Here is a 13,320-nt window from a genome sequence, read left to right as displayed (position 1 = left end):
CGGTTTCTAGCCCAATGCTCTTAACCGCTGGTAAGCACATTCTGTATGTATAGCATCTTGAATTATGTCATTAAAAAAAGTGCTAGCTATTGACAAAAATATATTCAGTGCTTATGAGCAGATAAGTACTGGTAAAAATATAAGGTGGGTAAATTCTGGTAGCTGTAAATAAAGCAGCAGTATCTATATTTTCAATGCATTTCTCGGAGGGTGGGTAAATGCTTGTATAAAATAAAAAATGGTGTGTGGCACTACTTTTCAGTGCTTAATAGTACATGACTTGTGTACTTACTAGTTTCCATATCATGATACCTGAAGACACACATAACAGGGTCAGAAGAACACTGGCATGGGGCCTATGCAAATCGAATCATCCAGCATAATATTCTGGTAACCTAATGTGGTACCAGACCTGGGTTCAAATGGTATTTAAAATCATTCAAAAACCTTGAGTTTTTGCTTGAGCCTGCCTGCAGTGCCAGACGGGCTGGGTTTGTACTTGTGGGACTATTCCATTGCTTACATTGCACCAGGAAAGCTCAGTCAAGAGCAGCGTAAGTTTTTGAACAATTCCAAATACTATTTGGCCCCATGCCTCTACCTGGCAAATAGCTGTTACCTGCTGTGCCTAAACTCAATTCGAGTTACACATTGACCAGGATAATTAAACCTGGCACAAGGCGTGCCCAGAGGAATTCATTCATGTCAAGGAGACCTTTTTCTCAGGAGGAAATCCAAAAATAGGGGTTGGAGATTACAACAGCCAAGCACAGTAATACAATACAATACAATACAATACAATACAATACAATACAATACAATACAATACAAAAGGGAAAGCCCTTTGAGTTTTGAACATTAACTGCTGTTTGTAATTGCACACGTGGATTACACCAATAGCCACATAAATCCCTCAAACTCAACTCTGGACCTCAAAGCCAGTTCCACTGCATTTTTTCATTGTTCACCTATAATTAGGGACTGATTTAGACCAGGGACACCAGGTGTGTGCAATTAATTATGAGGTAGAACAGAAAACCAGCAAGCTCCATACCTCATTGGGTAAGAGTTGAGTACCCCTGGCATAGAGTTTCCTTGGTAGATTGCATTATGGGATGTGCCTTGTTGGGTATTTGCCAATAGAGTGAGATATCTTATTGGGAGCCTTGCTATGTGATAGCAAGCCTGGACAGCGGAACCTTTTATGGTACGTGGCTCTGACCATGTGGACATCTTTTCCCGACATCAGCAAAAAATCTATCAAAGGCAGCCTACCTGCTTCAACTCTCACCAACTACACTTCAGTAATAAATCAAATCAAACTTTATTTGTCACATGCGCCGAATACAACAAGTGTAGACCTTACCGTGAAATGCTTACTTAAAGCCCTTAACCAACAGTGCAGTTCAAGAAGAGATAAGAAAATATTTACCAAATAGTCACACAATAAGAGTAACAATAATGAGGCTATATAAAGGGGGTACCAGTACTGAGTCAGTGCTCAGGGGTACAGGTCAGTTGAGGTCATTTGTACATGTAGGTAGGGGTGAAGTGACTATGCATAGATAATAAACAACGAGTAGCAGCAGTGTACAAAAGGGAGTGGGAGGGGCAAATGTAAATAGTCCGGTGGCGATTTTATTAAGTGTTCAGCAGTCTTATGGCTTGGGGGTAGAAGCTGTTGAGGAGGCTTTTGGTCCTAGACTTGGCGCTCCGGTACCGCTTGCCATGTGGTAGCAGAGAAAACAGTCTATAACTTGGGTGACTGGAGTCTCTGACAATTTTGTGGGATTTCCTCTGACACTGCCTATTATATAGGTCCTGGATGGCAGAAAGTTTGGCTCCAGTGATCTACTGGGCCGTACGCACTACCCTCTGTAGAGCCTTGCAGTCAGATGCCGAGCAGTTGCCACACCAGTCAGTAGTGCAACCGGTCAGGAAGCTCTCGATGGTGCAGCTGTAGAACTTTTTGAGGATCTGGGGACCCATTCCAAATCTTTACAGTCTCCTGAGGGGGAAAATGTTTTGTTGTGTCCTCTTCACGACTGTCTTGGTATGTTTTGACCATGATAGTTTGTTGGTGATGTGGACACCAAAGAACTTGAAACTCTTGACCCGCAGCTTTGTCTTGCTCACATTGAGGGAGAGCTTGTTGCCCTGGCACCACACTGCCAGTTCTCTGACCTCCTCCCTATAGGCCATCTCATCGTTGTCGGTGATCAGGCATACCACTGTTGTGTCATCAGAAAACTTAATGATGGTGTTCGAGTCGTGCTTGGCTACGCAGTTGTGGGTGAAAAGGGAGTACAGGAGGGAACTAAGTTCACACCCCTGAGGGGCCCCAGTGTTAAAGATCAGCATGGCGGATGTGTTGTTGCCTACCCTTACCACCTGGGGGCGGCCCGTCAGGAAGTCCAGGATCCAGTTGCAGAAGGAGGTGTTTAGTCCCAGAGTCCTTAGCTTAGTGATGAGCTTTGTGGGCACTATGGTGTTGAACGCTGAGCTGTAGTCAATGAACAGCATTCTCACATAGGTGTTATTTTTGTCTAGGTGGGAAAGGCTAGTGTGGAGTGTGATTGAGATTGTGTTATCTGTGGATCTGTTGGGGCGGTATGCGAATTGGAGTGGGTCTAGGGTGTCCAGGAGGATGCTGTTGATGTGAGCCATGACCAGCCTTTCAAAGCACTTCATGGCTACTGACGTGAGTGCTACGGGGCAGTAAACATTTAGGCAAGTTACCTTCGCTTCCTTGGGCACAGGTACTACTAGGTTGAAACATGTAGGTATTACAGACTCGTCAGGGAGAGGTTGAAAATGTCAGTGAAGACACTTGACAGTTGGTCCGCGCATGCTTTGAGTACACGTTCTGGAAATCCGTCTGGCCCAGTGGCTTCGTAAATGTTGACCTGTTCAAAGGTTTTGTTCACATCGGCTACCGAGAGGGTTCACACAGTCGTCCAGAACAGCTGGTGCTCTCGTGCATGCTTCAGTGTTGCTTACCTCGAAGCGAGCATAAAAGGCATTTAGCTTGTTTGGTAGGCTTGCGTCACTGGGCAGCTCGCGTCTGGGTTTTTGATGTCACTTAAATCAGTGTAGATTTTTTTTCCCTTGAGACATGGATTTTGTATGTGTGGCATTCAGAGGGTGAATGGGAAAGACTAAATATTTAAGTGTGTTTGAATGGTAGTAGGTGCCAGGCGCACCAGTTTGAGTGTGTCAAGATCTGCAACGCTGCTGGGTTTTTCACACTCAACAGATTCCTGTGTGTATCAAGAATGGTCCACCACCCATAGGACATCCAGACAACTTGACACAACTGTGGGAAGCATTGGAGTCAACATGGGCCAGTTTTCGTCACATTGTAGATGCTCCGATGAATTGAGACTGTTCTGAGAGCAAATGCAACTCAACATTAGGTAAGGTGTTCCTAATGTCTTGTACACTTTATGTACACTGTGGATGTTGGCTGTGTGGTTCATATACTGTATGATACAAAATTAATACAAATATATATCTAATGAAACAACACAAATCCTTAGGCTAAAAATATATCCATGTGGAGAAGTGTTCCCCTTTCCATCTAATTAGGTCATTTCTGGACAATATCTTTGTCTTTTTAGGCCAGTGACACCTTTTGGCTCAAGAGCATCCCCAGAGGTAATATTCAGTGAAATAATTGCATCAGTTATATAAGGTACTTACCTAAGTGTCACAAGGATGAACTTTTTTTTTTCACATGCATGACCTTTTCTCAAGACACTCTTAAAAAAGGGGACGGCCTTTCTTTTGGAAAATTTCAGTGTAATGCATCCCTGGCATCAAACATTTTGGAGATGCCAGTGCCGTCGGAAAGTATTCAGACGCCTTGACTTTTTCCATATTTTGTTACGTTACAGCCTTATCCTCTCTAGGGTAGGGGGCAGCATTCGGAATTTTGGATGAAAAGCATGCCCAAATTAAACAGCCGGCTACTCGGGCCCAGAATATATTATATGCATATAACTGAGTTTTGGATATAACTGAGTTTTGGAAACTCTAAAGTTTCCAAAACTGTTAAAATAGTGTCTGTGGGTATAACAGAACTGATTTAGCAGGAGAAAACCTGAGAAAAATCCATTCAGGAAGTCGTTTTTTGGGGGGTTTTGTAGTTTTCTGTTCAATGCCATTTCAGTGTCCATTGACTTAGGACTCCATTTGCAATTCCTATACCTTCCACTAGATGTCAACAGTCTTTAGAAATCGTTTCAGGCTTGTATTCTTATAAATGAGGGAGTAAGACCAGTCTGAACGAGTGGACCCTAACGTGACACAGAGTTTTTTTCAGGCGCATGTGCATTTCTTGTTTACCTTTTATATTGACGACGTTATTGTCCGGTTGAAATATTATAGATCATTTAGGCTAAAAAACAACCTGAGGATTGAATATTGTTTGACATGTTTATATGAATTTTACGGATACAATTTAGATTTTCTTGTCTGATTGTTTTGACTGAGTTTGAGCCTGTGGATTACTGAAGAAAACGGGCTAACAAAACAGAGGTTTTTGGATATAAAGAGACTTCATTGAACAAAAGGAACATTTATTGAGTAAATGAATGTCTTCTGATTGCCACCATTTGAAGATCATCAAAGGTAAGGGATTAATTTTATCTCTATTTCTGAGTTTTGTAATGCTTCTGCTTGGCTGGTTACTGTTTGTAATAATTTGTCAACTGGGCTATGGTCTGGGCTAGGTATGTTCTGGGCTAGGTATGTTCTGGGCTAGGTATGTTCTGGGCTAGGTATGCTTTCGCCCCAAAAGCATTTTATAAATATGACACTGTGGTTGGTTTAACAAGAAGTTCATCTTTAAACCTATGTAAAATATGTTTTCTTTTCTGAATTTTTATAATGAGCATTTCTGTAATTGAATTTGGCGCTCTGCAACCTCACTGGATGTTGGCCAGATGGGACGCTAGTGTCCCACATACCCTAGAGAGGTTATTCTAAAAATGATACAATTATTCCTCCCCCCCTCATCTACACACAATACCCCATAATGACAAAGTAAAAACAGGTTTTTAGAAATGTTTGCTGATAAAAAAAAAATCTAACAGAAATATTACAATTACACAAGTATTCAGATGCTTTACTCAGTACTTTGTTGAAGCACCTTTGGCAGAGATTACAGCATTGAGACATCTTGGGTATGACGCTACAAGCTTGGAACACCTGTATTTGGGGAGTTTCTCCCATTCTTCTCTGCAGATCCTCTCAAGCTCTGTCAGGTTGGATGTCGTGCGGGTCCGATGTATGATCGGGTTTAAGTCCGGGCTCTGGCTGGGCCACTCAAGGACATTCAGAGACTTGTCTGAATGTCCCTCTGTGTTGTCTTGGCTGTGTGCTTAGGGTCGTTGTCCTGTTGGAAGATGAACCTGCGCCCCAGTCTGAGGTCCTGAGAGCTCGGGAACAGGTTTTCATCAAGGATCTTTGTACTTTGCTCCGTTCATCTTTCCCTCGATCCTGACAGGTCTCCCAGTCCCTGCCTTTGAAAAACATCTCCACAGCATGATGCGGCCACCACCATGCTTCACAGTAGGGATGGTGCCAGGTTTCCTCCAGAAGTGACGCTTGGCATTCAGGCCAAAGAGTTCAATCTTGGTTTCATCGTGCAGAGAATCTTGTTTCTCTATAGACAGGTTTGTGCCTTTCCAAATCATGTCTAATCAATTGAATTTAACACAGGTGGACTCCAATCAAGTTGTAGAAACATCTCAAGGATGATCAATTGAAGCAGGATGCACCTGAGCTCAATTTCGAGTCTCATAGCAAAGGGTCTGAATAATCATGTAAATAAGGTTTTTCAGTTTTAATTTTTTATAAAATTGCAAACATTTCTTGAAACCTGTTTGCACTTTGTCATAATGGGGTATTGTGTGCAGATTGCTAAGGATGTTTTTGGATTTAATCCATTTTAGAATAAGGCTGTAACGTAACAAGATGTGGAAAAAGTCAAGGGGTCTGAATACTTTCCAGAGGCACTGTACCATTAGTATGTATCAAGGGTCTTTCCACCATTTCGGTGCCTTTAGCAAAGTTTAACTTTTGATTTCACCAAATTTTAACATTCTGTCATAAAGAGCACATGTTCAACTTCATAAAAACCACGTTTCCCCATCTCAAAAAATTACTTTAGTAAGTTTTTATTTTACCTTTATTTATCTAGGCAAGTCAGTTAAGAACAATTTCTTATTTTCAATGACTGCCTAGGAACAGTGGGTTAACTGCCTTTTTCAGGGGCAGAACAACAGATTTTTAACTTGTCAGCTCGGGGATTTGACCTTGCAATCTTCCGGTTATAAGTCCAACACTCAAACCACTAGGCTACCTGCCTATTAAATGCCAAAAATGTAACCTAATTAAAATCAGTTCACGTAACAGGGTTGACCTTAAAATGAGGGACAGATGTAAATGAATCAGTAACAAGAAATAAATAATCTTCAGAAATGACTTTGTCAAAGCAACAAACTAGCTAAGGCTTTACAATGATGGTGAAATGTTGGGGTTAAGTGGGTTAAAATCTTCCTAGAAATAGACAGGGATGACAGAGTGACATGTCAAAAAACTGAATATTGGCACTTTAGCACGTCTTAATTCATATTAATTGAATTATTCTGATATTTTGAATTCTCCATGTGGTCTATCGTGGTTCCCCCACAGGACGGTTAATGCGATTAGCACGAGTTTGTACGTAACAAGAACATTTCCCAGGACATAGACATATCTGATATTGGCAGAAAGCTTAAATTATTGTTCATCTCACTGCACCGTCCAATTTATAGTCACTATTACAGTGAAATAATACCATGCTATTGTTTGAGGAGAGTGCATAGTTATGAACTTCAAAAGTTATAAAAAATATAGAAAATTAGGCACATTTGGGCAGTCTTGATACAACATTTTGAACAGAAATGCAACGGTTCATTGGCTCAGTCTAAAACTTTGCACATACACAGCTGCCATCTAGTGTCCAAAATCTAAATTGTGCCTGGGCTGTAATAATAATATTTCTCTTGCATTTCAAAGTTGTTTTTTTTAAAGCATGTTTTTTTTTCTTTCTTTGTATTATCTTTTACCAGATCTAATGTGTTATATTCACCTACATTAATGTCACATTTCCACAAACGTCAAAGTGTTTCCTTTCAAATGGTATCAAGAATATGCATATCCTTGCTTCAGGTCCTGAGCTACAGGCACTTAGATTTGGGTATGTCATTTTAGGTGAAAATTGGGGGGGAAAGGGTCCGATCCTTATGATTATTTAAAGGGCACTTCATTTAATATAACAGGCTACTTAAAATATCAAAAGGCACTCTTTTTGTGGAACGACCCCCAAGCATCTCAGAGTAAAAGTGCTGATCTAGGATCAGGTCCTCCCTGACCATGTAATCTTATTCAATGTGATCTAAAAGGCTAAACTGATCCATACAGGCCCGGGTAGCACGGTACTCACCAGTCTCTCCCCAGACAGCACCTCCAGCAGTTTGATGAGCATGCGTCCATCACTCAGGTCCCTGTACAGGTCGGTGATGCGGCAGGACACTCGGGAGAGGTGAGAGTTCACCCATTTGGTGAAGGTCTTCTTCTGCACCGCTTCGCGCTCATCTGGAGAGAAAAGAAGACAGGGAATACAATTAAGAAACATGTCAAAGTGAAATGTCATTAAATTAATTGGAGATGAAACAAGTGAATTCCTGATGACGGATAAGCAGAGTTACGGTAAAAAAGAAATACATGTTAGCAGACGCGCTTATCCAGAGTGACTTACAGGAGCAGTTAGGGTTAAGTGCCTTGCTCAAGGGCACATCAACAGATGTCTTACCTAGTCGGCTCAGGGTTTTGAACCAGAGACCTTTTGGTTACTGGCCCAACACTCTTAACCGCTAGGCTACCTGCTGCCCTATGTTTGCCAAATTAGCAGTGTTGGGGAGTAGTGAACTACATGTAGTTCAACTAGTAATTAAACTACATTTTGCAGTAGCTTGGTGGTAGATTAACTAAACTCAAATCTTGGTAGTGTTTGCAGAAGTTAATTACTTTTTGACCATGTAGCGGTGCAGCTAACTACAGGAACTACACACTACTTTTTTGGCAAAAAGAGAAGAAAATATGGGTGAAATAGGCTAGATTTGATAAATGTATAAATTACTTTTTCAAAGTAGCTTTAGTTAAGTAAAGTAAGGCTATGGAAGATAATAATGCTGGAACAAGACATTGAAGTATAGATAACAGCTCACACTCTCCCTATACAGCCTGGTCTTTTCATTTCAAGTCTGAAATACTATAGAGCATTGATCTAACTAATCAACTACGGTAATCATCCCATGATCAACTGAACCAGGTGTTTTAATGCTGGGCTAAAGTATATTTAAAATGTGTACTCCCTGGGTCCCCAAGGATAGATTGAAAATGTCAATAAGCTTGTAAGACTGCCATTCAAATGTAACTTTCTAAGTAAACAAAATAAATACTGTGTAGCTAAGTATTGTGGTTAATTATGGAACCCATGTGTTGTATACAGTAACAGTACTGATACTCATTGTATAATTATGTCATATGAGAGGTTTCGTCACTGTGGGTGATTGGCTCCCCTTGTCACATGCAACTCATCATCCTTTCATGATTCAGATTTTAAAACGACTAGAGCGGATTGGGACTGGTGGCCTTGCCTCGTCAGATCTATTGCAGAATGTCTTAAGGCTTCCTCTCCTGGTCTCTCCATGTCCACTGAGATTAAGGAAATGGACAGGTGAAGGCAAATGCTTGATAAGGGGTCGACCATATTGCTATCATCTGTTCTGGGTTCTCCTCAGGACAGTGCGCATAAAGTGAGGAGACAAGGGGAGAAAGCCACTGCAGACTAATGTGATACAACCACAGCTTCAAAATGTAAAAAAATAAGTGGAAGTGGGAGCTGGGGCTATCCTGTTTATGTTCGGGGCCCTTGACAGGGCCAATGCCGCACCCTCTGGCTCAGAGTTCATATCCATGAACACAAGGAGGGTTTATTTATAATCCTCCCCAATTTTCCTGTTATTGCATTCCTTATCCCTGCAAAGACGTAAGCATCTGATTTGATTGTTCGTTCGCCACATGGCGAAAAGAGATAGATGACCTCGCCTCACGCAGGGCTGGCTGCACCTTGCAATGTACTCTCCAACTCCAAGGCCCTCTTGACTTTTTTGTTATTAGTGATTTATTTGACACGTTTGACGATCTTGCCGAAGAAAAACAATTGGAGAAGGTCGAACCTATTCCTCACATCCCCCCCATCCCTGAAACACAAAACATGATATCAACATATGAAATAAAAAGTTATCCTTTGATTAAAAAACACTATGATTTGGAATCGATCGCTCAGTTAATACTAAACCCTGACCACAATTGTAGTGTGTATGACTAAACTAACTAGACCCAGAGCCAACTTCCTGCCTGCTGCCCTACCCCTCGGGGGTACAACCAGCTATCATCACAGGAGGTTGCTGAGTAGAGAACAGCTCATAATAACGGCTGGAAAGGAGCGAATGGAATGGCATAAACACATGTGTTTGATGTATTTCATAACATTCCACCTATTCAGCTCCAGGCATTACCACGAGCCATCCTCCCCAATTAAGGTGCCACCAACCTCCAATGCATCCAAACCCATTTCTGTGGCAATATTGCAAATGGTAACATCACCACAAGCGTCACATAGTGGTACACGCAAGTGGGGATTTTTTAAAGATATCTCCTGTGAGACCGGAGGACAAGACAGAGCTGGACAGAACAATAGAGGCAGTGTTCCTCTCCTCCACCCCTGCCCTAGCTCAACTCCGGGGAGGGCTAGCTAGAGGAATGTTGCACTCGCATCTGGTCTTATCGTTAGGTAAACACATAGCTCCCGAACTATTAACACAGTTTGAATAGTGAGTTTAACCTGTTTAACAACAACAAAAACAGATGCCAATAAAGACAATTTCAGGTTGTTTCATTAAACAAGGCTGCGTCATGCTGTTTGTCATTTTTCAAAGACCTTGGGCTGATTGGAAAATGATAGCGGTATCTTGAAGGGCCATGTAGGGGGATATGGATAAGAGGAATACATCATTTATTATCTGAAATGACACCCATATTTATCAAATGATGACAACGTCATCTCAATGCCATTTTTAGCAGATGATTGCTTTAGGACTTTCATGCAATAGAGCAGTTGTTCCCAAACTTTTCATAGTCCTGTACCACTTCAAACATTCAACCTCCAGCTGCGTACCCCTTCTAGCACCAGGGTCAGCGCACTCTCAAATTTGTTTTTGTTGTTGCAATCATTGTAAACGTGCCACACAAACACTATACGATACATGTATAAAACATAAGAATGAATGAGTTTTTGTCACAACCCGGCTCATGGGAAGTGACAAAGAGCTCTTCTAGGACCAGGGCACAACTAATAATATAATAATAATCAATCATTTTGCTCTTTATTTAGCCATCTTACATATAAAACCTTATTTGTTCATCAAAAATGGTGAATAACTCACCACAGGTTAATGGGAATGGTGTGCTGCTTGAAAGGATGCACATAACTCTGCAATGTTGGGTTATGGGTAATTGTGTACTCTGAGCACAGCCCTATCCAGAAATCTGGCAGTGGTTTCTGATTAAATTCAATTTTCACAGAACCGCTTGTTGCAATTTCGATGAGGCTCTCTTGTTTAGATGTCAGTAAGTGGACTGGAGGCAGGGCATGAAAGGGATAACGAATGGAGTTGTTTGTATCATCCGTTTCAGGAAAGTACCTGCGTAATTGAGCACCTTGTGTGAGCTGTGTGTGTTGCTATATCACATTTGATGCTGCAGTGTACCCAAGTGGCGTCGCGCGTTACCACTCCCTGTCATACTTAATTGACCCTCCCATAAACGTAACGGACATATACCAGGAGCTGTGCCAGGCCCGCCACGTCTGCTGACTCATCTAGCTGTAACGCATAGAATCTACTGACTTGTATGCAAAGCAGTAATTGTTTCAAAACATCTCCTGCCATGTCACTGATGCGTTGTGAAACAGTGTTGTTTGATGAAGCATTTGTCTGTATAGTGTTTTGGGCCTTTTCCCCCAGCATTGTCCCAGCCATATCCACGGCAGCAGGAAGAATTAAGTCCTCCACAATAGTATGGGGCATGCCTGTCCTAGCCACTCGGTAGCTCACCATATAAGACGCTTCTAGCCGCTTCTTATTAATGGTATCTGTTGCTTTCATACACGTCTTACGACTCGCTCAAACTCCCGTGGCTTATTTTTCTAATTGGCATGTTTCGTTTCTAAATATCTGCGCAAGAGTGAAGGTTTCCTGCGAGAGAGTAATGGTTAATGTGATTGGATGTTAATTATTTGACGAGGCTACCTGTATTTGACTTTGTGTTGTTATTTTTCTGAACACTAGATGGTTTGATTTTATTTTTGGCAGTGAAACGAGGCTACTCAGGCGAGAAAAAAACATCACCCAAATGTATAGCCCCGTTGGAAAATCTAAATGGACTGTGAATCACATTATTATTTGACGTACCCCTGACGGCATTGCTCGTACCCCTGGGGGTATGCGTACACCAGTTTGGGAATTGCTGCAATAGAGGAAGTTGAATTCAATCAATACTACTAATACTTTTTGGGGGTTTGGGTCACTGATTGAGTACCACCAATTGAGATTCTTAGTTTGTGCTATAAAATGGCTTTGTTGGTATAAAGAGGTTTTAGTATCAATCTTTATAGTACATAGCTAGGTTTCCATTCAATTGGCAACATATTTTAATGTGAGTATTCGAAAATCTGGATAAAGAAAATATGCATATTGTGTTTCCGGAAAGCTTTGTTTTTGGATAAAAATCAGTTTGTGATGATCTAAAGCTCAATGTGATTCCATCACATTATCAAATCAAATCAAATCAAATTGTATTTGTCACATACACATGGTTAGCAGATGTTAATGCGAGTGTAGCGAAATGCTTGTGCTTCTAGTTCCGACAATGCAGTAATAACCAACAAGTAATCTAGCTAACAATTCCAAAACTACTACCTTATAGACACAAGTCTACCGATATTTTTGTCACAAAATAGCAGGTATGCCTACTCTGGTCTTGGCACGCACGCTCTAGCCAACAGCTCGCAGATACAGTGTGGGTAGGCCAGTCTACATGATGAGATTATTATGGATAAGAGTGAAAATATTTGTATTTGTCAAACGGCAGTCAAGCATCGATCATCATGTCACCAAAACAAGACCCTTGATATTTATCAAGATCACGGTGCACTTTCACCACCCCAATCGGCTTGTTGTGACATTTTTTTTCCCGCCATGTACATTACCAGCATTAAAAAGGTTGGCTGGCAACCTGGTTATTGTCACAAAAAAATCATGCAAAAAGGTAATTGCATTGGAAGGTACATTCATTGCACTTTGTTACATACAGTAGTACCACCCCTATTTGACCCTGTTCTAATCCAAATTTCGTCTGTATGAGATCATGGAATACACTTTGTTTCAAAATGCATCGGTCCTGTATCAGTTCCTGTGTCTTTCTGTGACTGCTAATTCACTCCTTTATTGAAGTATAGATATGATATGGGTCATTCCACAAAATGAGTGCCTTTTGCGTCCCTTTGATATTTTAAGTAGAAGTTGTGCACAAATATTGAATTGTAAAAGTCTGTTATATTAATTGAAGTTCCCTTTAAAATGGACCACATGGAAAATTCAATACATCTGATTTTTTTATATGAATTCAGACTTGCTGTTAGTAATTCATTTTATACACAAAAAAAAACTGTCCCCCTTTTTAAGGTCAACAGAGGGAAATGGTTCTAATTTCATACAGGAGTAATAAAGGCCTAATGCACTAATTTTGTGGGAATGTATTTTTCTTATTTTTATATTATTATATATTTTTTACTGTGATTTATCAGGAGGTGCCAGCACCCCTACTTCCCGTAGCTATGCAAATGGAACCTAATTGGTGCAAAAACCCATATATTCAAGTATATTAATTCATTTCTTATTATTGCACTGATTAATAGTGTTCTTTAGTACTAATTGTGTTGGATATCACTCTCTTCCAGAGAAAATCATCCCAAGTCGTAGCATTGCTTTGTGACCTTGACCAACAGCTCTATTGCAAATCCAACCAGCTGGGATATGAGCAGTCTGGTCATCACGACTGACACAAAATAGAAACTATTGATTTATTGACGCATCTTGTATCTCTATCCTGGGGGATAACTCTCCAGTTCCCAAAAGCAAATATCTC

At 40.9% G+C, this 13,320-nt stretch overlaps 1 protein-coding gene across 2 annotated transcripts in view; it reads right to left on the bottom strand.

The window, feature by feature from the left end:
- Nucleotides 1-13,320, bottom strand: part of sptbn1 (spectrin, beta, non-erythrocytic 1) — a 90,123-nt gene that overhangs the window by 44,593 nt on the left and 32,210 nt on the right. For both annotated transcript variants that reach the window (XM_020482574.2, XM_020482583.2), the window contains one exon: nt 7,493-7,644. In XM_020482574.2, coding sequence (XP_020338163.1) covers nt 7,493-7,644 — 152 coding nt within the window. The remainder of the gene's footprint in view (nt 1-7,492; nt 7,645-13,320) is intronic.

Source organism: Oncorhynchus kisutch, linkage group LG1, assembly GCF_002021735.2.
Source record: "Oncorhynchus kisutch isolate 150728-3 linkage group LG1, Okis_V2, whole genome shotgun sequence".
Classification (NCBI taxonomy): Eukaryota; Metazoa; Chordata; class Actinopteri; order Salmoniformes; family Salmonidae; genus Oncorhynchus; species Oncorhynchus kisutch.
Note: the sequence above shows the minus strand (reverse complement) of the source record. Positions and strands in the feature narration are given on the sequence as shown.